General features: G+C 34.1%; 3 protein-coding genes across 11 annotated transcripts in view; all 3 read left to right on the top strand.

Annotated features, from left to right (window-relative positions):
- Positions 1–59: 59 nt before the first annotated feature.
- On the top strand, positions 60–11,548 carry atp6v1c1b (ATPase H+ transporting V1 subunit C1b). 2 transcript variants are annotated; one of them, XM_073821862.1, is made up of 14 exons: positions 60–150; positions 942–1,223; positions 1,598–1,754; positions 1,859–1,926; positions 2,141–2,226; positions 3,336–3,430; positions 3,520–3,611; positions 3,712–3,810; positions 4,270–4,338; positions 6,402–6,494; positions 7,510–7,603; positions 7,806–7,903; positions 7,988–8,111; positions 10,944–11,548. In XM_073821862.1, the coding sequence occupies exons 3-14, from the start codon at positions 1,626–1,628 to the stop codon at positions 11,037–11,039; spliced, it is 1,143 nt and encodes a 380-aa protein (XP_073677963.1). In that variant the 5' UTR covers positions 60–150; positions 942–1,223; positions 1,598–1,625; the 3' UTR covers positions 11,040–11,548. The 2 variants fall into 2 exon arrangements, with proteins under 2 accessions (XP_073677963.1, XP_073677964.1); XM_073821863.1 differs by having other exon boundaries at positions 71–150; positions 942–1,016.
- A 3,969-nt stretch (positions 11,549–15,517) lies between these two features.
- LOC141289144 (brain and acute leukemia cytoplasmic protein) lies at positions 15,518–17,590 on the top strand. Its single transcript, XM_073821250.1, has 3 exons — positions 15,518–15,750; positions 15,985–16,052; positions 16,305–17,590. Exons 1-3 carry the CDS (start codon positions 15,573–15,575, stop codon positions 16,398–16,400), a joined length of 342 nt encoding a protein of 113 aa, XP_073677351.1. The 5' UTR covers positions 15,518–15,572; the 3' UTR covers positions 16,401–17,590.
- Positions 17,591–21,322: 3,732 nt separating this feature from the next.
- spire1a (spire-type actin nucleation factor 1a) overlaps positions 21,323–24,958 on the top strand; it is a 60,824-nt gene continuing 57,188 nt past the window's right edge. For all 8 annotated transcript variants that reach the window (XM_073821844.1, XM_073821843.1, XM_073821842.1 and 5 more), the window contains exon 1: positions 21,323–21,755. In XM_073821844.1, coding sequence (XP_073677945.1) covers positions 21,443–21,755 — 313 coding nt within the window. In that variant the 5' untranslated portion in view covers positions 21,323–21,442. The remainder of the gene's footprint in view (positions 21,756–24,958) is intronic.

Raw genomic sequence — 24,958 nt, 5'->3', positions numbered from 1 at the left:
CACACACACGCACACGCACACGCGCGCACGCACGCACGCACGCACGCACGCACACACACACACACACCCCTTTGATGACTTGGACAGGCTTACGGCTCGATCGCCTCTGACGACTGGATTTGGACAGAGATGGGAAAAGACGTGACACAGGTAAGTATCTAAGTAGCTTTCGCTTGAGTCCGCTTCGTAGCAACGAGCCCGGACAATGAGTGGAGTGTGTGGTGTGTTTATGTAGCTGCGTGGGTGATTAGGTGCAGGTGAGACTTGTTAGAATTCCGGTGATTGTGATCGTTGCGTGATGGGTGTGATCCGTGACAATATATTTTTGGATATTGATACAAATATACAATGTTTTTGAGCAGCAAATCAGAATATTAGAATGATTTCTGAAGGATCATGTCATGTGACTGGAGTAATGATGCTTAAAATGTGGCTTTAAAATAAATTACATTTTAAAATATAAATAGAAAACAGTTATTTTAAATAAAAAAATATATATATTTCAGAATGTTACTGTTTTCTTCCGTATTTTGGATCAAATAAATGCAGGCTTGGTGAGCATAGAGAGTTCTTTGAAAAACATTAAAAATCTTACTGTTCAAAAATGTTTTGACTGGTGTGTATATATATATATATATATATATATATATATATATATATATATATATATATATATATATATATATATATATATATGCAAAACAAAGGTTGTCTGATTATAGGTAAGTTTATTGACATAGCCTGTAGATTTCATAAAGTCGCTCCAAGTTTTGTGGCATTAAAAAAAAATCATTTATTTAAAAATGCATTTAAAAATGTTAGTTAATTTTTTATTTATTTAAATCGTTAAATGTTTTAACGATAAATGTCTTTCTCTGAAAAAATATATTGATTACTTGTAAAAATGTATAATTTGGTACATATATGTTTGTTATTTGAAGGTGTTTTTGCCAGGTTGAGCTGCAGGTGATGTTCCTTCATCCATGCCGAGCTGTTTGCCAGACAGCTTAATAAAGGTTAAAAAATACCCACACTGCGCATTCTGAACGCATTGTCAACTGAACGAAACACAACCGCATCAGATCAGCTGACTGGAAGTGTGATGCTGTCCGAAGAGGTTTCAACAGCGACTCAATTAACCGTGTTTTCAATAATGTTTTATTAAAACAATTTACAATTTTAACATATTATTTAGTAGTCTACTGAAGTGGCTTACATAATTGGTAAGTATCCCTAAAGAATTATTTCAATTTGATAGTCGTGACAGCCGCAAACGCGGCTCATACAATATTTACACACATCAAATAAGCGCATTTAACCCATCGCATCACGTATGCGTATACAATATCACTGTGCGCTTTTACGATTACAAAATATGTTTTAAACATTGTATTCTTAACGCAAGATTTAAATCAGGTTACCTATTATCTGCTAATAGGGACTGGTTTAATCTGCTGATGACTCGTGACTGGTCATTTCTGTGGAGTCAAATGGAGAAGTGTGAATTTGCTCATATGATCAACCTTCAAAGGACCTTTGTAATTTATGTAATTTGAAGTTTTTTTGTTCTGTTGAACTGAGAATCTGTATGTTTTAGGACCCTGCCTGTGATCATTTGAGCAGTCATGACAGAATTCTGGTTGATCTCTGCTCCTGGAGAGAAGACCTGCCAGCAGACATGGGACAAGATGAACATGGCCACATCCCAGACCAACATGTCCACTAACCACAAGTTCAACATACCTGAACTGAAAGTAAATGACTCCTCATTTTCTCTTTCAGATAAAACACTGGTTCATTCACAACATAATTGACACTTCTCATTTGCCTAATGAGTTTTGGTGGTGTTTCTCAACAGGTGGGGACTCTGGATGTCCTCGTAGGGCTGTCAGATGAGCTTGCCAAATTGGACTCCTTCATGGAGAGGTTCCATGTCTACGTTTGACTTATTACAAGAGATTAAGTTTTCAATTTCAAAATTGATATATTAGATTATTAAAACTTACACACTGCTTTAGGTACAGCCTCATAGTTCCAAAAGTTCCCTTCATGCTGTTTTTTAGCTTTTGTCACAACGTAATTCTCTAAGTATAGTTAAATGTGTATTTATTTCGTGCTGCTGTTTTCTTATATTTTCCAGCGTAGTGAGAAAAGTGGCCCAGTACATGGCTGATGTGTTAGAGGACAGTCGAGATAAAGTTCAGGAGAATCTTTTGGCCAATGGAGGCAAGTGAACTTAAAACCTAAACATGTACTGTATTAACCACAATATTGATGATAAACTCTACTTCTCTTGATTATTACCACAATCACGTAAACATTTAACTGGTAGTAATGTCAAAGTAACATGTTTTCTTTGACAAGATTTTATATTGCTCATAGTCCAGTCAGTCATGTTTGAATGTACCAGTATATTAACCTATGAATCTTATTTTATATAATTATACACTACCAGTCAGAAGTTTTTGAACAGTAATATTTTTAATGTTTTTTAAAGACATCTTTTCTGCTCATCAAGCCTGCATTTATTTGATTCAAAGTACAGCAAAACAGTATATATTTTTACTGTTTAAAATAACTGTTTTCTATTTGAATGTATTTTAAAATGTAATTTATTCTTGTGATTTCAAAGCTGAATTTTAAGCATCATTACTCCAGTCACATGATTCTTCAGAAATCATTCTAATATTCTGATTTGCTGCTCAAAAATAATTTATTATTATTATGTTGAAAACAGCTGAGTAGAATTTTTTTTAAAGTTTCTTTGATGAATAGAAAGTTCAGAAGATCAGCATTTATTTGAATTATACATTTTTTGTAACATCATAAATGTCTTTATTATCACTTCTGATCAATTTTAAGCACCCTCGCTAAATAAAAGTATTAATTTATATAATTTCTTTCCCAAAAACAAAATTAGAGTAAAAAAAAAAACATATACTGACTCCATGCTTTGAATGGTATGATGTATAATGTTACAAAAGCTTTTTATTTCAGATAAATGCTGATCCTTGGATCTTTCTATTCATCAAGGAATCCTGAAAAAATGTACTCAACTGGTTTAAATATTGATAATCAGCAAATCAGCATATTAAAATGATTTCTGAAGCATCATGTGACACTGAAGACTAGAGTAATGATGCTGAAATTTAGCTTTGATCACAGGAATAAATTGCTTTTTAAAACATATTAAAATAGAAAAAAGTTATTTTAAATACTTTAACTGTTTTTGCTGTGCTTTGGATCAAATAAATGCAGGCTTGGTGAGCAGAAGAGACTTCTTTAAAAACATTACAAATCTTAAATCTTTATAATGATGAATTCTTTCCACACAGTTGATCTGGTCACATATGTTTCACGGTTCCAGTGGGATATGGCCAAGTATCCAATCAAACAGTCCCTTAAGAACATCTCTGAGATCATGTCCAAGGTATGGCATGTTAAAATATTTTGTCATGGTTTATAATACAAGGAGGTTTATTTTCCATTAAATGTCTTGTTTTGGTTCCCTGTTCTTAGCAAGTGAGTCAGATTGACAATGATCTTAAAGCCAGAGCTTCAGCTTATAATAGCCTAAAAGGGAACTTGCAGAGTCTGGAGAGAAAGAATGTGTAAGTGGGAGGAGTTTCATATTCTTCATTTACTTGTGACATTCTGTGTGACATGAATAATTTCAAGTGACCTTAAATAATAACATGCCTTGTCCACTAGGGGGAGTCTTTTGACTAGGAGTTTGGCTGATATTGTCAAGAAGGATGATTTTGTTCTGGATTCTGAGTATCTTATTACTCTACTTGTAGTCGTTCCAAAGTAAGTCCTGCTGGAGTGTTTATGTTTTTATCTATTTTGTGATTTTTAAATGTTACTTCATTGGATTAAAAGGATAGTTCACCTAAAAAATGAAAATTCTGTCAATATTTACTCACCCTCATCATTCCAAACCTGTATGACTTTCTTCTTTTTGCAGAATGCAAAACAAGGTTTTGTAAATTATATCAGGCAGGAAAGAGTTTCTGTTCCCTTTGACTCTTTCCAGAGAACTTTTTGTCCATACTAAGGAAGTCAATGGGAACCAAAACGTTTTTCTCACCAACAATATTTAGAATATCTTGTTTTGCATTCTGGAGAAAATGTGAGGGTGAGCAAATGATGACAGGTTTTAAAATTTAGGTGAACTATCCCTATAACTCAGAATGAACATATTTTGTTTTATTAAATAAGATGTTCCCTCTGCAATGCTTATTTTTGTCCATTTTATGACCCATATAGGACTAGTTATCCTGACTGGCAGAAGACATATGAAAGTCTTTCTGAAATGGTGGTTCCAAGATCCACTAAGTAAGTAGGATTCAATGACAATCTTAAAATTGATTTACCTAAAGAATGGAATTATGAGCTTAACATACACTTCCAGTCAAAGATTTTTTTATGTTTTGTTTTTTTTTTGAGCCTGCATTTATTGAACAAATACAGCAAAAGCAGTAATATTGTGAAATATTTTTACTATTTTAAATAACTGCTTTCTATTTAAATATATTTTAAAATGTCTTTTATTCCTGTGATTAAAGCTAAATGTACCATTACCTCAGTCTTCAGTGTCATGTGAGCCTTCAGAAATCATTCTAATATGCTGATTTGCTGTTCAAGAAAAAAAAAAAATGTTATTATCAATATCAGTTACGTACATTTGTTTCAGGATTCTTTAATTTTTTTGGGAAAGAAATTATAGAAATGAATACTTTTATTTAGCAAGAGTGACGATAAAGACATGTTACAAAAGATTTCTATTTGAGATAAATCCTGAAAAAAATTCTACTTAGCTGTTTTCACCATAAAAATAATAATAAATCTTTTTAGAGCAGCAAATATTAATGATTTCTGAAGCATCATGTTACTGCAGTAATGATGCTAAAAAAAATCAGCTTTGAAATCACAGGAATTACATTTTAAGGTAACACTTTACAATAAGGTTCATTAGTTAAACATTAGTGTACTAACATGAACTAACCAAGAGCAATACATTTATTACTGTATTTACTAATCTTCATTAACGTTAGTTAATGAAAATACAGTTGTTCATTTTTTGTTCATGTTAGTTCACACTGTAACTAATGTTAACAAGATTTTAATACCATATTAGTAAATGTTGAAATTAACATTAACAAAGATTAATAAATGCTGTATAAGTGCAGTTCATTATTAGTTCATGTTAACTAATGTGGTTAACTAATGTTAACTAAAGAACCTTATTGTAAAGTGTTACCCATTTTAAAATATATTCAAATAGAAAACAGTTATTTTAAATAGTAAAAATTGTTTAACTGTTTTTGCTGTAATTTAGATCAAATAAATGCAGGCTTGGTGAACAGAAGAGACTTCTTTAAAAAAAAAAAAACTTAAAAATCCTACTGTTCAAAAACTTTTGACTGGTAGTGCAGTTAAGAATTGCTTTTGCCAAACATGTAAACTTGGCAGACAGTATCTATGGAAACCATGCCCTTGTGTTATTGCTGTGACACACAGTAATAAAGGCATTACAGTGCCGTCTGATCTGCACACAAACTATGTTGTCCAAAACACTGTGCACTACTTTATGTGCTCAATTAATCCAAAGTAATCAACTCTACAAGAAATCATAATGAAGTCCAAGGAACATTACAAAGAGATTCAACAACACTGAGGACTCCATGAACCATGAACTTGACCAGAACTGTCTGTCCAGTGCATTTAGAATGATAAATAAAGGTCAGGGCGGTGCTGTTCTGCCTGTCAGAAATGGGAGAAATTTCAAGTGGAAAAAACATTTTGTACACTTAATGAGATAGAAATACCTTTTGATAAGCTTTTTATAAATTATCAGAGTGTGGCTTTATAGACCTCATGTTGCAATGAAATACATGCTTTTATTCAATGCTTAAAAATTTTACAGCTTATATTAAATCAAATAAATAAGCTTTCCATTGATGTATGGCTTGTTAGGATAGGACAATATTTGGCCAAGATACAACTATTTGAAAATCTTGAATCTGAGGGTGCAAAAAAATCTAAATATTGAGAAAATCGCCTTTAAAGTTGTCCAAATTAAGTTCTTAGCAATGCATATTACTAATCAAAAATGAAATTTGGATATATTTATGGTAGGAAATGTACAAAATATCTTCATGGAACATGATCTTTATTTAATATCCTAATGATTTTTGGCATAAATGAAAAATTGATCATTTTGACCCCCGTACAATGTATTTTTGGCTATTTCTACAAATATACCTGTGCTATCTAAGACTGGTTTTGTGGTCCAGGGTCACATATGTGTTTTTTCCAGTTGAATGAGGGAAAATGCTGCTCTGTGATGGTGACAGTGACCGATCTCAACTCAGATTTTTCATCTGCTCTTCTCTTAGGCTTTTATTTGAAGACCATGAAAGTGGGTTGTTTAGTGTTACACTCTTCAGGAAGGCTATTGATGACTTCAAACACAAAGCAAGAGAAAACAAGTGAGTCTCTGAAGCTTTACAGTCTATAGTTGTTATTTTGCCAAATGGAGCTGAAAATCTGTTTGAAACCATCCTGTAGTCTCAGTTTCTTAGGTGTAGTTGAATGGCAGATTTGTAAATATTTTTGAAAAAAGGCTCTTAGATTCGGCAAAGCCACATTTAATGTATTTTTTTTCTGTGATGGCAAAGCTGAATTTTCAGCATCATTACTCCAGTCTTCAGTGTCACTTGATTCTTCAAAAATATTCTAATATGCTGATTTATTATCAGTGTTGGAAATAGTTGTGCTGCTTAATATTTTTTGGAACCTGTAATACTTTTTTCTGGATTCTTTAATAAATAAAAAGTTAAAAAGTACTAGAAAAGATTTTTATTTTGAATAAATGCTCTTCTTTTTATCAATTTAACACATCCTTGCTGAATAAAAGTAGTGATTTCTTTAAAAAAAAAAAAAGGAAGAATACAAATTGACTGACCGCAAACTTTTCAATAGTAGTGTATATTGTTAGAAAATATTTCTATTTGAAATATATGCTGTTCTTTTTAATTTTTTTATTCATCAAATAATCCTGAAAAAAGGTATCACAGGTTCCAAAAAAATTTAAACAGCACAACTATTTTCAAAAGATAAATCAGCATATTAGAATGATTTCTGAAGGTTTAAGAAGTGTGTTTTTGATCAAATAAACGCAGCTTTGATGAGCATAAGAATGTTAAAAAACCTTACTGATCTCAAACTTTTGAACAGCAGTGTACCTACATTCTAATATATATTTATTTAATTTTTTTTATTAAACAATACATTCAAATAAATTCTTTGTACGTTAACTTTTATTCTGTAAGTGCTTTTGTCCCATATTTCAAGAATCAGTCAGATTATGAATGACATACTGTTTTAAGTCTGTAATAATGCATCACAGTGTGTTTGAGTGTCTGTTTGTGATGCTCACTGAAGCCGTCATGTCTTTCAGTTGAATCACAGGAAAGCTGACCCTATGTTACTAATTTTTTTCAGGTTCATGGTGCGTGATTTTCAGTACAATGAAGAGGAGATGAAAGCAGACAAAGAGGAGATGACTCGCCTCTCCACTGACAAGAAAAAGCAATTTGTATGCGTGCAGCTGTCTAAATTTTATTCTCTATTGAATATTATAAAATCCTCCACAATGATGTTGATGAGTAACCTCAAAAACTCATCAACCTCACAGCCAGCTTGAGAGGCCTTGGGCCTTGATTAGTCTTCATTTGAAGTAATAAGAGAGAGACAAGATAAGTAATGCTAACAACGATCAATCTGCCTCTGCCCCTCAGGGTCCTTTGGTGCGTTGGCTCAAAGTAAACTTCAGTGAGGCTTTCATCGCATGGATACACATCAAGGCACTTCGGGTTTTCACAGAGTCAGTCTTGAGGTACATTGTGTATAAATGTGCTTAAGGCATATGAATGTAGATGCATATTGTCTAATGTGAGACCTGCATATTTGTGTTTAACAGGTATGGGCTGCCAGTCAATTTCCAGGCCATGCTGCTTCAGCCCAACAAGAAGAATGTAAAGAAATTGAGAGAAGTTCTGCAAGACCTTTACAAACACTTGGACAGCAGTGGTACTGTTATTGATGTGAGTTATAATTAAGATTCTTTTATATTTTTGAAAAAAAAAAAAGTCTCTTACCTTCACCAAGGCTGCATTTATTTGATCAAAAATACAATAAAGACAGTAATAATGTGAAATAGTGTTACAATTTAAAATAACTGCTTTCTATTCAGCTTTGTCATCGCAATAATACATTACATTTTAAAAATATAAAATATTTTAATATGCAATTTAGTCCTGTGAAGGCAAAGCTACATTTTCAGCAGTCATTACTGTATTTCTTACATTATTATCAATGTTGAAAACAGTTTTTGTGACACGCTACAATTTAAATGTTTGGGGTAAATAAGATTTATTCAGAAAGGATGCATTAAATTGATCAAAAGTGACTGTAAAGACATTTATAATGTTAATATTTCAAACAAATTCTGTTCGTTTTAACTGCCTTTTCATCAAAAAATTGTGTAAAATGTGTCAGCGTTCAAAAAAAAAAAATTAAACAGCATTGATAATAATAATAACCATTATTAATAATTGAACACCAATGATAAATATAGCTGCAAGCAGCAATTAAGGGGCCAAGCACTACAGAAGCAAGCATCAGACCAACTGCAGCAATGAGTAATTTGAGCCATTTTAAGATGATTTTAATCAAAATGACTGAAAAATCATAAATACAACCACTAGTAATACGTAATTTATTGGCTTTTCACTTTTGAACAATAGGTGGCGCTGTTATAAATTTGATGTGGTGCATTCTATGTGATGTGACAATGGCAAGTTGTCAATATGAAATCCATAACTTTTTGTCAGCACAGTCTGAAGATGATCTGACTCGATTTTCGTGAAAATCGGACCAATGGTCGAGGAGGAGTTCGAAAAGTAGGTTTTCAACATAAATCAAAATGGTGGACTAAGGCACAATTGGTATTTATGTTGTCGACATGACCCAGTGAATATATTGAGACCAGTTTTAATTACAAAAGGCTAATGCAAACAAAAGTAATTTATATTTTTGGAAATTTAATGAATGGTTTATCACTCTTGACCAATAGGCAGCGCTGTTACCTAACTGATGTGGCGTGGTCAGTGTGAGGTGACAATGGCAGACACAAAGTTTGGCGTCAATATGTCAAAGCTGTGCAGAGATACCGCCTCAGATACAGTTTGGAATGATTCCAATGTTAAACAATAACCATTTCGTATATCAACAAGAAATTCATAACTTTTTGTCAGCATGGTCTAAAGATGATTTGAGCCAAATTAGGTGAAAATTGGACTAACATTCTAGGAGGAGTTCGAAAAGTAGGTTTTTAACAAATCAAAATGGTAGAAAGGAAGTTCGGCTGACTATGGCAAAATTGTTATCTATGTTCTCAGCATGACCCAAGGATTATAATTAAGATCACTTTCATTACAACAGGCCAGTTAAGTCAAATATTATTAGCTTTTTTTATTTTTTATTTCTTCATAGCTTTTGGCCACAAGGTGACATTGCCCCCAAACTTTTTTAGTGCTGAAGACACATACCAAGTTTTGTAATGATATGCTCATGGTGAGAAATACCTAATTGGTTCATAAAATATAGCATTTTACCACAAAATTATAAATGGCTGACTTGGCTATGGTTTGACACTGTATGCTCTATTGAATCTAAAAAGACCAGTTTTGTGATTATTTTGGCCAAACCATTAACAAAGTTAAAAGCAAAAATAGCCATTGTTCATATCTTCTGACTACTAGGTGGCGCTGTGCTGAAACTATGCTTCAGGTCATAGTTGTTATAACACACACCAAGTTTGGTCTTAATACGCCAAACCATTGTGGAGATAAAGCTTCACATCAGTTTTTGCGCACTTTTCTTCAAATTCGTTCTCACATTATTCGAGAACAGTTTGACTAATCAACTTAAATTCCATAACTTTTTGCCAGCATGTTCTAAAGATGATCTGGGCCAATTTTGATAAAAAGACTGTCTAGTTTGAAAAAGTAGGTTTCCCAGACAAAAAATAGCAAAAAAAAAAAAACTTGACATGAGCCAGAGAACTTTCCCTCTAGACCTTATGGTTCAAAAGTTATTATCTTAAACATTAATGAAATTTTGGACAAGTGGTGGCGCTAGAGAATTTGAGTTAGAGACTCTAAACGTACTATGGTTAATGTTGAGACTGTCCTCTATCTGTGTGCCAAATTTCATAACGTTCCTGCAAGCGGTTCTATGGGCTGCCCTAGACTCAAAAGCGGACAAAGAAGAAGAAGAATGTCAACGAATACAATAGGTGCCTAAGCGATTCACAAAAAAAGGCAATTATGTCATCATTTACTTTTTTAGTTCCAAGCCTGTATTCATTTCTTTTTTTCTGTTCAACACTAGAGAATATATTTTGAGTAACTATAAAGTTGCTGGCAGCCATTGACTTTCACAATATGAAGAAAAATATACAATGGAAGTCAATGGGTACCAGCAACTGTTTGATTACCCACATTTTATCTAATTATTTTCTTTTATGTTCAACACAATGAAGAAACTCATACAGGTTTGGAACAATGTGAAGTTGAGAATTTTCATTTTTGGGTCAACTGTCCTCTTAAGCACCAGAATGATTTCTGAAGAATCATGTGACAATAAAGACTGGAGTAATAATGCTGAAAGTTCACAGAAATGCCATCACAGAAATAGAGTACATTTTTAAATATGTATTAAAATAGAAAACAGTTCTTTGAAATTGTAATAATATTTCACAATAATACTGTATTTTTTTACTTTAAAAAATGCAGCTTTGGTGAGTATAAGAAACTGGCCTATTGAAGGTATCTCTATATCACAGCTGATTTGTTGATTTTGTTGTGTTATAGGCATCTATGGACATCCCTGGTCTGAATCTCAGCCAGCAAGAGTACTATCCGTATGTTTACTACAAGATCGACTGCAACCTCCTTGACTTCAAATAGAATTCAAATTCCAATGCACCATTCCATCCTGCTTCAGAGACTGAACCTGATAATTTATTAAACACTTACTGTTTATCTTTACTCGTTCACCCCTCTGCTAGTACCTCTCTCAATCCTGTATCATTCCTGCAAATCACTATTTCTAATGAGAATGTCTCACTATCTGTGTTATTGGTTGAATGTGTTTACAAATGAAGGATTTTCAGGGGTTTTAAAAACTGTCCTTCGAGGACATGTGTGGTCCAACACTGAACACTCGTCTTCGGCTGAGCTCGTAACGGTGGTGCATTCTGTTGTTTTTAATTTTCTGTTGGTGCTTACTCTGTGCCATGTGCGGGTAATGCAGTGATTATGTTTAATTGTGATGTTGAGAACCACTGTGTGTTTGTCTCTGTTTGTGCTTCTGCTGTGAGATTAAATGTATTTATGTTTTTGTTGGAAAAGGTGAAATGCATCATCACCTGCTAGATGTAAAGACCATTCAAAGTCAATAAAATTATAGCACATCATTTTGTTTATTTTGTTTTATTGTCAGGAGTGAGGCCATTCTACAGAATTGGTGCAAACGGTCCCACAAGCAAAAAAAAAAAAAAAAACATTTAAAAAGCAAGTATTCAAATCTTGGATGCTCAATAAGATCTATTGAAACCCACAATAATATTTAAAATATTAGTAAGCTTAATATATATAAAATCATAATTTATTGGATACTTCCAGCTGGAAGGTGGCTTTGTAGTAATAAAAATAGTGAACAATAGTATTTAAAAATACATATATAATAGCAATGAGGCAATAATAATTAGTTCAAATAAAGTATCAAAAGCAAGTAATCATATGGTTTTATTAAACAAAACTGTTACAATACATAATGTATTAAAACAATAGAGATGATTATAATTATAACAAATGACTGCAGAGGGCGCTAGGGCCTGGCGATAGTTTTACATATTACTGTATGATCTAATCCTTGTTTAATATTGACTCAACAATAATTCAAATGTCCACTTGATCTTTAATATTTGTCCATTCTTTATGACAGAAAAGCTACAAACACTGTAATTTTTTAAATATGTGGACATCAAAATGTGTAAACTCAAAGTGAGGCTTTAAACTTTTATTTTGAAATCGTGATGAACAGTCAGCATATTGAGAAAGATTTTGATGTATTCTCCTGAGTTTGTCTAGCTTTATAAATGATTTAAAGGTGCCATAGAATGGAAAACTGTATTTACCTTGGTATAGTTGAATAATAACAGTTCAGTACATGGACATGACATACCATGAGTCTCAAACACCATCGTTTCCTCCTTTTTATATAAAGCTGGTGTTTGCAAAAGACCACTGAAAAATAGACTAATCCTAACATAACACCGACTATTACATAATAGTCGCAATCGTTAAAGGTTGTATCAGCGATTTCTAGCCTAAAACATAAAGTGTCAATTTCAGCTGACCTTTCATCGCGATCCGCTCGCTGCCTGCCCCATAAATTGTAAATTGTCTGTGAAAAACCGCGTCTCTGTGGTCAGCCTAGGGTCCGAGATATGCCAAAAAAAAACAATCGGTGCTATCAACTATTCCACAGATAAACAAACATTGTTCCAACCAATCAGCGTCAGGGGTTTGGTGTTGTGGACTTTCCTACTGGTGCAGGGATGTAAGGGAGGCGGAGCGAAAGTCCACAACACCAAACCCCTGACGCTGATTGGTTGGAACACTGTTTGTTTATCTGTGGAAAGGTTGGTAGTGCCGATTGTTTTTTTGGCATTTCTCGGACCCTAGGCTGACTTTATGTTTCAGGCTAGAAATCGCTGATACAACCTTTAATAGTTACGCCCCCAACATTTGCATAGACCAATCAACAGACATTCTGCAGCTAGGCTATTGTGAAAAAAAACAAAGCTAGGACAATAGCGAAAATGGCAGATCACGGGAATAAATGTTATGTTCCAGATTGTGCAGGAGATGTTAAGTGCAGGGATGGTTGGTGTCTGTAACTTACTCAGAAAGGCAAGGAAAACAAATAAGGCGTTCTAATAAAATAAGCCAAGCCACTGAAGGGACATGGTTAGCTTACTGCTAGCGGTAGTTACATTGTAGTACATAAGATTTCACTTACCACAAAAAACGGAGAGCTGGAGAGATGACTGCAAGGACGATGTCGAATGATTTGCAGATACTGAGCATCACTAACAAGCATCTAAACTTACGTGGTAAGTACTAGTGATGCGCGGGTCGTCTCATAACCCGCGGGCCCCGCGGGTAACCCGCGGGTCGGGTTGGGGCGGGTAAAGAAACTGTCACTTTATTTGCGGGGCGGGTTGGGGCGGGTCATTAAATACAAAATAAAATAAAAAAATCAATGTATGTTGCGTGCAATTCCCTATAGCCTATATTACATATTTGGGCATATCTATTTTCATATTTTATTAAGTTCTTTAATAAGGTTATCAACACGTCACGAAAGCGCCAAGCAGCTCCCGCTGCCAGCCACAAGCGCATCAAGCGAACGCTCATTCGGCTCTGCAGGCCTGGTGCTATGCGTATTTAAATCTCCTCTGATGCGCATTATCCTGCATTAGCCAAAATCATGACAGTCAACCACATCCAGTCATATGTGAATGAATGTAAATATTCGCTAAAAACACACAATAAAGACAGCAATGATGTAGTCAGGACTGTGGCGCCGGCTTGCTTTGAAATGTATTTGGTGATTGCGCCCGCTGCGTTTCCTGCACCCTAGTCATTTTAAACAGTACATAATAACGAAAACAATATCTTACAAATAAAAAGAAGCAGATTTTCATGATCAGAACTTCCTTAAACCAGTGAACCTTTAAACCTTTCAGTCCAAGGATCCAGTAAACGAATGCGTTCAAACAGAAAGTTCAAAACGATATTCATAAATGAAGCATATATACCCACATTTCTTCCGGCACCACTAACGTTACACCACTGATTATCTTGTTATTAATATGATTTGATTTATGGTTCATATTCATAATCGTACAGTATTGTTGCCAGTTTAAAGGGCGAAAAGCACTTTCGGTTTTCATTTGCATTACAATGCATAGTATGTCTATTTATTTGTCGCGGGTGCGGGGCGGGGCGGGTTGTAAAAATAGACACAGTACTGCGGGGCGGGCTGGGGCGGGCCAAATAATTTCATAATTGCGGGACCCGCGGGTTGAAAAAAACCCCGACCCGCGCATCACTAGTAAGTACTACTGCTGCTGCAGTATAACATTACACAGAGCACATGCGATCACAAAAGTGAAAATAAAAATATATTTTCCTCCATGTGCAAACTACCGAAATGAGCCTCTCTGTGAAACAGCCAATCAGAGCAGAGCTCATCATTATTATTCAGGAACCTTCCAAATAAGGTAATAACAGACCATTTTTATTCTAGGGGCAAATCCTAGGGTTGTAAATGGACCTGTAAAACCATCTCTTTGCCCTTTCCTATGCCATATACCTTCTATGTAGATATCAGAGAACAATTTAAAATATTGTATCAATGCATTCTATGGCACCTTTAACTTACAACTGATGAAATAGCGCACACAGCAAACATCGTCCTGACTTTAAAAGTAACACGAAAGTAACGTAACACATTATTAAAAGTTTGCTTATTTGTGACCCTGGACCACAAAACCGGTCTTAAGCATATAGTCTTAGTATATTTGTAGCAAAAGTAATGTTTATTAGTAATATGCATTGCTAAGAATTTTATTTTGACAACCTTAAAGGCGATATTCTGAATATTTCGATTTTTTTTTGCACCCTCAGATTCCAGTTTTTTAAATAGTTGAATGTTGCCAAATATGGTCCTATCCTAACAAACCATACATCAATTGAAAGCGTATTTATTCTTTATTTATTACTTCCAGATGATGTATAAATCTCAAATTTAAAAAAATGACCCTTATGACTTCCAGGGGTCCAGGGTCACATGTCTTGAATACATCCAATATAATATAATTTCATATAAACTGTTAAGCAGTTTCCTAGATAAAACTAAAAACAAATATATACTTTTTAAGTTATTAATATTAACAAATATTCTTATGGGTTGCTCCGTTTGACCCCAACAAAACGTGTTTGTACGTAAAAATAAATAAATAAATACTGAATAAAATGACATACAGTAACGAGGGTCAAAAATAGCTTCCTTCTGCTTCCTCCACCACATTGACTTGGATTTGTCATTTATGGAAAATCTTGCATTAAATTACGAAGGCACTCTCACCACTCATGTGAAGCTCGTGTATGTACTTTACAACATATATAAAACATAAAAATGTATGTTTTTTGGTGCTAAAACATAAACGTATTGCTCTCCCGTTTGTTTTGGTGCAGATAGCCTCTACACAGTATCACAATAAACTGATGACGCAAAGGATGACAAATCTCAAGTTTGGCAAATGCACGAGGGCACTCATTCACTCACAGCTGCGCGTGGGACCACAGCACAACTCGCGCACTCGTCTGCATCATTTATTAGCGCATGCAGCGCTCCATCTTATTTCAATGGGCTGCGGTGGGAGCCGAGCAGATGCTATTGAACCGCGGTATCATGAGAGCTGGACCAGAGAAACCGAATCGACGTGGCTTACCAATACTGATGCCGAAATCCCCAACGGCTTGACTTCTAAGAACCGCGTCGTGCGTGGAGAATCTAGCCACCTTAATAAAGACAAACTATCAGGTATATGCTGTTTTATGCTAAAAGTAATATGTGTATGCTGTGAAAATATAGGCTATGTATCTGATTTAAATGCAAAAGTCTGTAGCTTTAAGATGCTGAGGCGTTATAGAGCAGCTTGTTCTGACTCCAGAATTAAAATCAAAGTTTGTTTGGCTTGTTTATTCTCTTTTGAAATGGACTTAAAATAGTTTTAATTAAGCGAAAAATAACATATGATTGTCACTTCCTCCTCAGGTAGAGGTATGGAGGCCAGAGACCGAGGCAAACAGATGGTTAACGCAGGAACTCAATGTGGAAAGCAGGTTTTGATACCAACACTAATCATCAAAAAACACCCTGCGGTCGTGAGGTTTCAGTCACTAAATAAAAAACTGCCAGCTATTTATGAAATAGCAGACATTCAAAGGTCTCATATGCATAATTCTTTAAACTTCAGGGGTTTTGACAATGTAGCCTACAGACAAAGCAGACTGAAGGAACAGCTGTGTCAGTGTTTGAAAAACATTAAGTCTGATTTTCATGTGATATGGTGACAGCTTGTTTGTGTTTTACAGCAGATAAGTGACTCAAAGATGACAACGCACAAGGAGGAAACAGCTCAATCTGAAGGGGTTTCATCTAATGCCGCATCTCACCCAGGGGAGCCATGAGGGGAAAAATCCTCTTCGTCTGATATGGAGGATATGATCTGAAACCCATAGGAGTTCAGCGATGTGGATTGTAGAAAACCATAAGCTGGAAAGAGAAATAGAGCTTCACAAGAGATGATATCCTATAAACGCACACTTATAGAAATATTACGCTTTGCTGAAATTTTGTTGCAAAAATGGGTTTAAAAGATGCATCTGATCATTAGCATGGCAAATGTGGATTTTAGTCAACCCAGATTTCCTCACAGGAGTTTCTGAGCAAAGCACATGTTCATAATGTTGCATATAGGAGTTATCGCTCACAATTACTAATAGCTTTCAGGATTTCACTGTGCAATTTGAATGCAGATGCCACTTATTTTTAAAGACAAGGCTACTGAATATTTTTGTCACCAGTGTACCAGTGAAATAATGTATTTTTATTATTTGTTTTTTTCCATTCATTAATGTATTCAGTTAATTATTCAGTTATTTTAGTAGATCAACATCAGTTATTTTGGTAGATCAACATAAACTAAATAAAAATAAAATAAACACTAATTAAGTTAAAATAATAACACACACACACACACACACACACACACACACACACACACACACACACACACACACACACACACACAAAAATATATATATATTCTAATTTATTTTAATAAAATTGATTTTATTTTATTCTTTTAGTTTTAGTTAACTATAATAGCCCATTTGTCACAGGCCTTTAATATGGGCAGCTAAGTACTGTACAATCACTGTAAAACCACTAGATGGAGCAGTTTATTTTACATTACATAAACGAACTATTGGTGTGTTTTGGGCATTCACTGTGTGGGGAAAACACTAATTTAAAACCAAATTTTAATTTTAAAATTAAGAATAGACATACACCGTCTAAAATAGTGATATACCCAAAACAATGTAAATTAATGTAAAGTACAAAGAGTGCTGTTGTTACTTACTAACAGGCTGAGATGAAACATTGTTTTTATGAATTTTACTTAAATTCAGCTGTTCAACATAACCATTATGTCATTCCTCACCCTTATTAAAATGGAAAACATGTTTTTTTTTTTTTTTTTACAATTCAAAATATCAAATCAAATACCAAATATAGAAACGCATCAACACCGTTTACTCGAAAACATATCTGTCACACTGTGTATTTACCTTCACACTCCAGGGACAGAAAGTGTAAATTTGTATGTGCAGAGTATCTGCTGCATGAAATGTGATGCTATTAAGTGTTATCCAGTACAAAAAAAAAGATACATAAATAAAACAAATGGGGCAGATTTAAGTCTCCACTGATTTTGTGCTCAGCTATTTGTTGCTCTAGAAATGAGCTGTGAGTGCAATATTACAAATACAAATAAATACAAATATTTTTTTAATTAATACATACACTGCCGCTCAAAAGTTTAGGAACAGAAAGATTTTAATTTTTTTTTCTTTATTTGATCAAAAAATGCAGAGAAAATAAGTAATATTCTGAAATATTATTGCAATTCAAATTTATTTAATTTAATTTTAATATACTTTACAATATAATTTATTTCTGTGATGTAAAGCTGAATTTTCATCAGTTATTATTTATAATAAATCAGCATATTAGAATGATTTCTGAAGGATCATGTGACACTGAAGACTGAAGTAATGATGCTGAAAATTCAGCTTTGCATCACAGGGAAAAATTATATTTTAAAGTATATTAAAATAGAAAGCAGTAACATTTCACAGTATTACAGTTTGTTTTCCTGTATTTTTAATCAAATAAACACAGCCTTGATGAGCAGTTAAGCCTTTTTTTTAAAAAGCATTAAAAATCTTACTGATCCCAAACATTTGAGTGTGAATATGTGTGTATATACGTAATAAATATACACAGTACACCCACGTATAGTATGTAAACATAAACTTCTATTTTGAATTGATTAATCACAACTAATCGTTTTGCAAGCAAATTGACGAGTTTGTGTAAGAAAAATATTCATATTTAAAACTAATAAACCACAATCTCTAGCTTTCGCTGTCAATCGCATGTGCGTTTAAGCGGAAAAAAAGCTGTAGTGAGAGGTGACACAAGTCATAATTAAGAAGTACAAAATATGGATTTATAAAGGTGTCGGAGGATTTCAATATAAGCCAAGAGGAGACTGGTTGTCCTTTAATGTAAACAAAACTCTCTTGTGAATGCCCATCTGACAGTTAGCGGAAGATTACGGTTCCTAAAGTTTTAAATATGGATATTTTTCTTGCACAAACGCATCGCTTTGCTTCACTTCAGAAGGCCTTTATTAAACCCCTTCCCCCCACCCAGAGTTTAGTACTTTTTATGATGGATGCATGCACTTTATTGGACTTTAAAACTTCAACACCCATTCACTCCCATTATAAAGCTTACAATAGCCATGACATTTTATAATATAACTTAGATTGTATTCGTCTGAAGAATAAATGAATAAATCATGGGGGAATTTTCAATTTTGGGTGAACTATCCCTTTAAATCCACAATTAGTTTGCACTTTTAGAGTTGTTACCCTTTATAGAGAAATAGGTGCAGTAATTATTTATGAATCAGCTTTAATTGGACAATCTAAATTAAATGCTAATCTATAGGCTAGAAATTTAGCACAGGTCATCATTTGACAGGCACCAAACACATTTGCATACCAAACAGTTTTACACCCTGTTGAAAAAAAAAACAGCATAGGCTGGTTAGGTAGGTTTTGATGCTGGGGTTTTGCTGGTTTATGCTGGTCCTTTGGTGGTTTATGCTGGTCCTTAGCTGTTTTTTGTTGGTTTATGGTCCTTGACCAGCAACATGACCAGCTAAGGACCGGCATAAACCAGCTAAAACCAGCATCCAAGTGTAAAAACCTACCTAACCATCATATGCAGTTTTTTTCAACAGGGTTACTGCTTTAACATTTAAATTTCACTGTTAGATTAAACTAAAATTGTACGTTTTCATGCTAATTAGGTCAAGGTTTAACATGTAGCCTACTAACAGTGTTGAGGAAAGTTACTTTTAAAAGTAATGCATTACAATATTGAGTTACTCCCTAAAAAAGTAACTAATTACGTTACTTAGTTACTTTTTATTATGTTACTTTTGCATTACTTTTTAAATCTGGTAAGGGCTTGCTTGTTTGTTTTTAATATAAAAAGTTTGATTTTTGGCAAATGTAAAAGCCTTTTCACACCAGACGCCTCAAGCTTAGAGAAAAGTAAATTCACGTCTGTACAGTAGACCGCAGAAGAAAAAAGGTCAACTCTTCAGCAATAAAAAAAGAAAAACAAATGTTAGATTATCTTGAGTAATTTTTGCTTATTAGTATGGATGAATTGGATCATCGAAGGTTGGCAGCAAAGACATCGGTTAATAAAATGGGATTAAAAACGTATTATTTAACATATTTAATTATTGCAACTTTGCATTGAATTTAACTGTTTTTATTCATTTTGAGGAATACTGTATCTGTTTTTTTAGTGAGTGAGATCTTTTTGCATGTTCACATTTATTCTACAACTAAAGTAACATCTCACTCAGAATTTCTCTCAACATGGGGACATGAGAGCTTTTAATCAATAAATAAGGGGAGAAAGTAACTGCCGTTACTTATTTGAAAAAGTAACTTAGATATTTTCTTGTCAATTAAAAAGTAATGCGTTACTTTAGGGGAGAGTGGGGACGGTTGCAACAAGGGGCAGTTGCAACATTGCTTATTTCTTCAAGCAGGAATAAGATACAGAGATGATATTCATACTGCACATGCTTTATTGGCCCCTCATACTTCCTGGAAGAAATCAGCCACATGTGATCAGTCCTTCTACCAAAAATAATTTTCTTGGTAAAAAAGGTAATTTTTTTAAAGATGAGATTTTTGGTCATAGTGTCTAAGTTGTTTGTGTGACGCACTGTAAAAACATAACATTTAATCAGTGCGTTCTTAGCTTTTAATAGGCATAGCTAGCATGTGTCAATGATATGTTGTCAAGCTAATATACCAATTTTTATCATGGCTATCACTGTAGGGACAGTTGCAACACACTGTTGAAACCATCCCAAAATGCTGTCCCTTACCACAATATTGATTTAAAAGCTTGCCATAAAATTACATAATTGTAATTATATAATGATAATACTAATGAACCCCTTTAATAGTTAGGTATCTCTACTTTTTTTTAAGTAAATAGGTAAAAAATCGACTTGTTACTTAACAATGTTTTTAATTTACTATTCTTTTTTCTTTTTTTACAGCCAATTTACCTTATTAAAGACCCCGACTGTGCACAAATAAAATAAAGAAATTGCAAAATTATATTTAAGAATGATTTAATTACATTTTATTGAATGTTGCAACTGTCCCCTATTGTGGGGACGGTTGCAACATTTCATGTCTATTTAAGTGTAAATTGTATGTATATTATCATATGTACACATGTTTTAGCAATATGGGTGAGTAGCTGACAGATGTGGCTTTATTGTATTAAAATTTCGGCTTTCTAATACAGTTTCTGAGAAACTAAAGAAAATGCAAAAAGTGTTGCAACCGCCCCCACTCTCCCCTAGTTACTTGGAAAAAAATAATATTATAACGTAACGTGCGTTACTTGTAATGCGTTACCCCCAACACTACCTACTAACATTAACTTTCAGATGGGTTAGCTTGTTTTTTTTTTTTTTTTAATATTAGACTTTGTAAACATTTTCTAAAAGGCTAGGCTAATTCTAAAGTTCTTACGTTGTTATAAAATGGGGGAAAACGCCATTTAAGCTAAACGCGTTCTTCTATAATAGTTTATAATGTGAGTGGATTGACTAAGGATATGACTGACTCTGAGACCATGCGGAAAAGTCATCCGAGCGCCTCTCACAGTCGAACAGCAGCAGCAGCCCGAGCTCAGAAGTAGCGATACAGGCAGCAGAGGCGGACACGCGTGCGGTGCTTCTAGATGACAGACCTAACGTAAACACACTTCTCCTGTCTCTTTATCATCGTAACACAGTCATTCCTGCTCTCGGCAAGCCTGGAGAAGAAGAATGACTGACGAAGGAATGTTAATCTCACCGCCGGTTCTCCAGGATCTCGGAGATGGAGCGAAACCCGAAGACATCAGTATGGATTGTACGGACGGGGAAGATGAATTGTGTTTGGAAGAGATTTTAGCACTGTACAGTCAGCCGATCAATGAGGAGCAAGCCTGGGCCGTGTGTTATCAGTGTTGCAGGTGGCTAACTCAAAAACAGAGACGGAAAGAGACTGGTGGGAGTCTACCTGGACGGATTTCGGGTCCTGGAGATGTGAGGATCCGGAAGGACGGGACTGTGAAATTATATCAACAGAGCAGTCCAGGTAACCCGAATGTTTACATGAGAAGTCCAAGTAAATGCGCAAGAAATGGCGCAGCGTGAAGCCTGAACAGCAATGGCTTTGAGACGCGTTATTTACAACTGACACGTAAATATAAGAGATTTTATGATTAATGGAGGCCATTTCGATTTTTAGACAGGTTTAGGAATGCACCTACATGCTCAAAACACCTCAATGCCAGGTGTTTTAATTGAGATTTTTAATATTATATATTTATATATGCTTTGATTTTATTTATCAAACCTAATGGTTTTTAACCACTCTTCATTGTAATTCAAACCGTTTAATCTCTATAATACCGGTTTTATCGTGGCGACCATCGTGCCATTGTAAACAATAGGGCCATGTGATGGATTCATCCATAAGCACCTTCAGTCATGAGGGCAACAATAGGGACCTGCTCTTTGGCCTAATACTCTTGTGATATCATGCATACTTGCCATCTTGAGTCAACATTTACACATGTTTATGTATTAGTCAGAATGCACTATAATTAAAACACCAAGTATGATAAATGTAGAACATTTACTGTGCTAAATATCTGATCTTATTCTCTAATTCCAATCATTAGTGCATTGAATGTTCTAAATTAATATGAATCCTTTTAAAATTAAAATATGTCGTAAAACAGGTTAAAATGAGGAATTTCACGTAAACATTTTTGAGAAAAAAATAGCATTGGGCTTTGAATATAGATAATAACTGGTTTCTATTTTTATTTTTCCCAAAATCGTCATCATTTCAAAAAATTAATGTAGAGAGAAGGATGTTCCAGACAGATAGTATAATTAAATTTGCAACCTTTATCTCATTTGGATTCCTTAGCCTGAGGCTTTTGGATTTGGCTTCCATTTCTGTTTCTCCTTTGGGAGTCTGCTGGTTATGTATAATTATTGGGATGAATGTCTCAATCCCTCCATCTCCCTAACAAGGATTTAGACACGAGAGACAGTTATTTGAGATTTTTTGCTGTTGTTTATGGACGATTCTACAGAACTGGTTCAAAATCAGAATTGTCAAACAAATTTTGTATGTATGCAAATTGTATAATATTCAAGGTACGCATTTCTAACTGTGCAGTTAATTCTCATATTTTGTTTTCATATAGTTTTGGAATATTTGTCCTTTCCCCAAATGTGTCACCAACAAAACACAGTAGTATACAATTTAATAACAAGGGTTATATTGACCTATTAAGATTTTGCTTTGATCCTACTTGTAAATATATACTTTTTCTAATTTATTAAAACGCTTTTAGAGGTAAATCAATAACAGTTGCAATATTAACAATATTTCAAGTGTGATTTATGAGATTTGCTGTATTTTTAAACTAATCGGTCTTTGTAAAAAGCAAAAAGTTGGTCATACTGTTTTTAAACGTAAGAATTCATTAGTTTGAATATACATTGAACCAAACACTACCATAATGTCTTAGTTGATAATTCAATATACTTTATTTTTGGCAAAACATCCCATGTTTTGGTCATAGCTGCACATTTTCAGTAGTGACAGTAATGTTTTGGTAGCGACCAGCCGGCCACGTCACATTACAGAATTTTAACCCACATACTGAAAACAAATTTGCCTAATTGTTCTAAAATTATAAAGGATTATGTGTTCACTTATGTGAAACTAGATGACATGTTTCGGTAGTGACAATTTACCAAAACCTCACCAAAAGTTTCAGTCAGGATTGTTTTGTTAGTGACATTTTTAGATGTCACTCGAATATGCTAATCAGCACATGGTTAGCTAGCACAGTTCTGAACAGTTGTACACACATAAAAATAAAATGTTATGAAATGACTGTCAAAAAAGTTTTCAGTAGGACCATTCTTTAAAGTTAGACACAGAGTTTTCATACTTTTAAACACATTTACCTCAAAATGGAGTGGTCTATCTACTCACACCATGTAGCTATGAGAGAGAGTGACACCATTATTTTCTGATCATAAATGTAGGACTTTAGTTCAAATCAGTACTAAAACATAAACTGTTTTGGTAGTAACATGAAAATGCGGGAGTACTAACCTGTGAATGACCTGCAGTTAGCTGCTCATTCATCTTTAAGAAAGTCTTAGTATAGTTTTGCAGTTGATAGTCCATGACCCTGTTTATACAAACTATTTTTAAGGATGCAAAGTGAAATGATGTGTCTCCTGCTTCCTTTTTAAGTACAGAATTGTAATCCCAAATGTCAAGCAGGTAATTAGATCTAGAGGTCGACCGATATTGGTTTTTACCGATACCGATAGCTAGGTTGGACCACGCTGGCCGATACCGATTAATTAACCGATAGTTTTTGAAAATGGATATTGAAGGCCAACTAAAATAGTGCTCTACTATTTTAAAAAAATAAATACTAAACCATACTTTGTAAATGAATAAAAATATTAATATTAATTATAAATTGATCATTAAAGTTATTTCATAGTTCATTAATGTTAACAAAATGAACTTCGAAATTTAACAATATATCAGTAAATGTTGAAATTAACACTCTAACAAGGAACAACACTTCTATTCTACAGCTTTCATCAATCTTAGTTGATGTTACAAATGGGCTCATTGTAAAGGGGTGGGAATCTTTAAATTTTAACTTTTTTTATTATATAAGCAGGCTGCTTTTTAAAATAATTACTTATTTAAAATTAGTGTTCTTTAAGTGTCGGCAAGTTTACAGAAATAGTTTTTTTCTTTTTCGTTTGATTATTACAGATGAGATCAGACAGAGGCAGCTTTAACAGGCTGCATTCAAACGAATGCACAGATCTATTTCGATGTATCAGATGTTTTGTCCTGCTCTGAAAACATAACTGACTGTGTGTACATCAGTTTCGTATAAAAGTATTTGAAAATCCAAGTGCATTTAACTGCATCTGCAATCAAGCTTTTTAGGACGAACAAACACAAAGAGCAATTGAAAGTCTGTCAGTGCATCTAATAGTACTGCATTATAAACGGCAGAAATGAAGGCACATGTAAAGTCAAAAACTGCGCTTGATAGCTCACACTGTCAAACAATACACTTAGCTCACTGTGGAAATTCTGTGCAATGAAGCCAGCCGCGTTTCTGGCGCGCACACGTGCCATATGCGGGAAAAACACACGCTCATTAAAGAGAGGATTGAGGTGCGTCGGAGAATCTATTTTTCACCCACCCTTTAATGAAACCGAACAAAAGT

The sequence above is a fragment of the Garra rufa genome, chromosome 17 (genome assembly GCF_049309525.1).
Source record: "Garra rufa chromosome 17, GarRuf1.0, whole genome shotgun sequence".
Taxonomy (NCBI): Eukaryota; Metazoa; Chordata; class Actinopteri; order Cypriniformes; family Cyprinidae; genus Garra; species Garra rufa.
Note: the sequence above shows the minus strand (reverse complement) of the source record. Positions and strands in the feature narration are given on the sequence as shown.

Excerpts from the sequence above, each read along its gene's own strand:
- atp6v1c1b (XM_073821862.1), top strand. The coding sequence starts at position 1,626 with ATGACAGAATTCTGGTTGATCTCTGCTCCTGGAGAGAAGACCTGCCAG. Across the intron at positions 2,227-3,335 it reads GAATCTTTTGGCCAATGGAG|TTGATCTGGTCACATATGTT; the intron begins GCAAGTGAACTT and ends CTTTCCACACAG. Across the intron at positions 3,612-3,711 it reads AGTCTGGAGAGAAAGAATGT|GGGGAGTCTTTTGACTAGGA; the intron begins GTAAGTGGGAGG and ends CTTGTCCACTAG.
- LOC141289144 (XM_073821250.1), top strand. The coding sequence starts at position 15,573 with ATGGGCTGCGGTGGGAGCCGAGCAGATGCTATTGAACCGCGGTATCAT. Across the intron at positions 15,751-15,984 it reads TAATAAAGACAAACTATCAG|GTAGAGGTATGGAGGCCAGA; the intron begins GTATATGCTGTT and ends CTTCCTCCTCAG. Across the intron at positions 16,053-16,304 it reads GAACTCAATGTGGAAAGCAG|CAGATAAGTGACTCAAAGAT; the intron begins GTTTTGATACCA and ends TGTGTTTTACAG.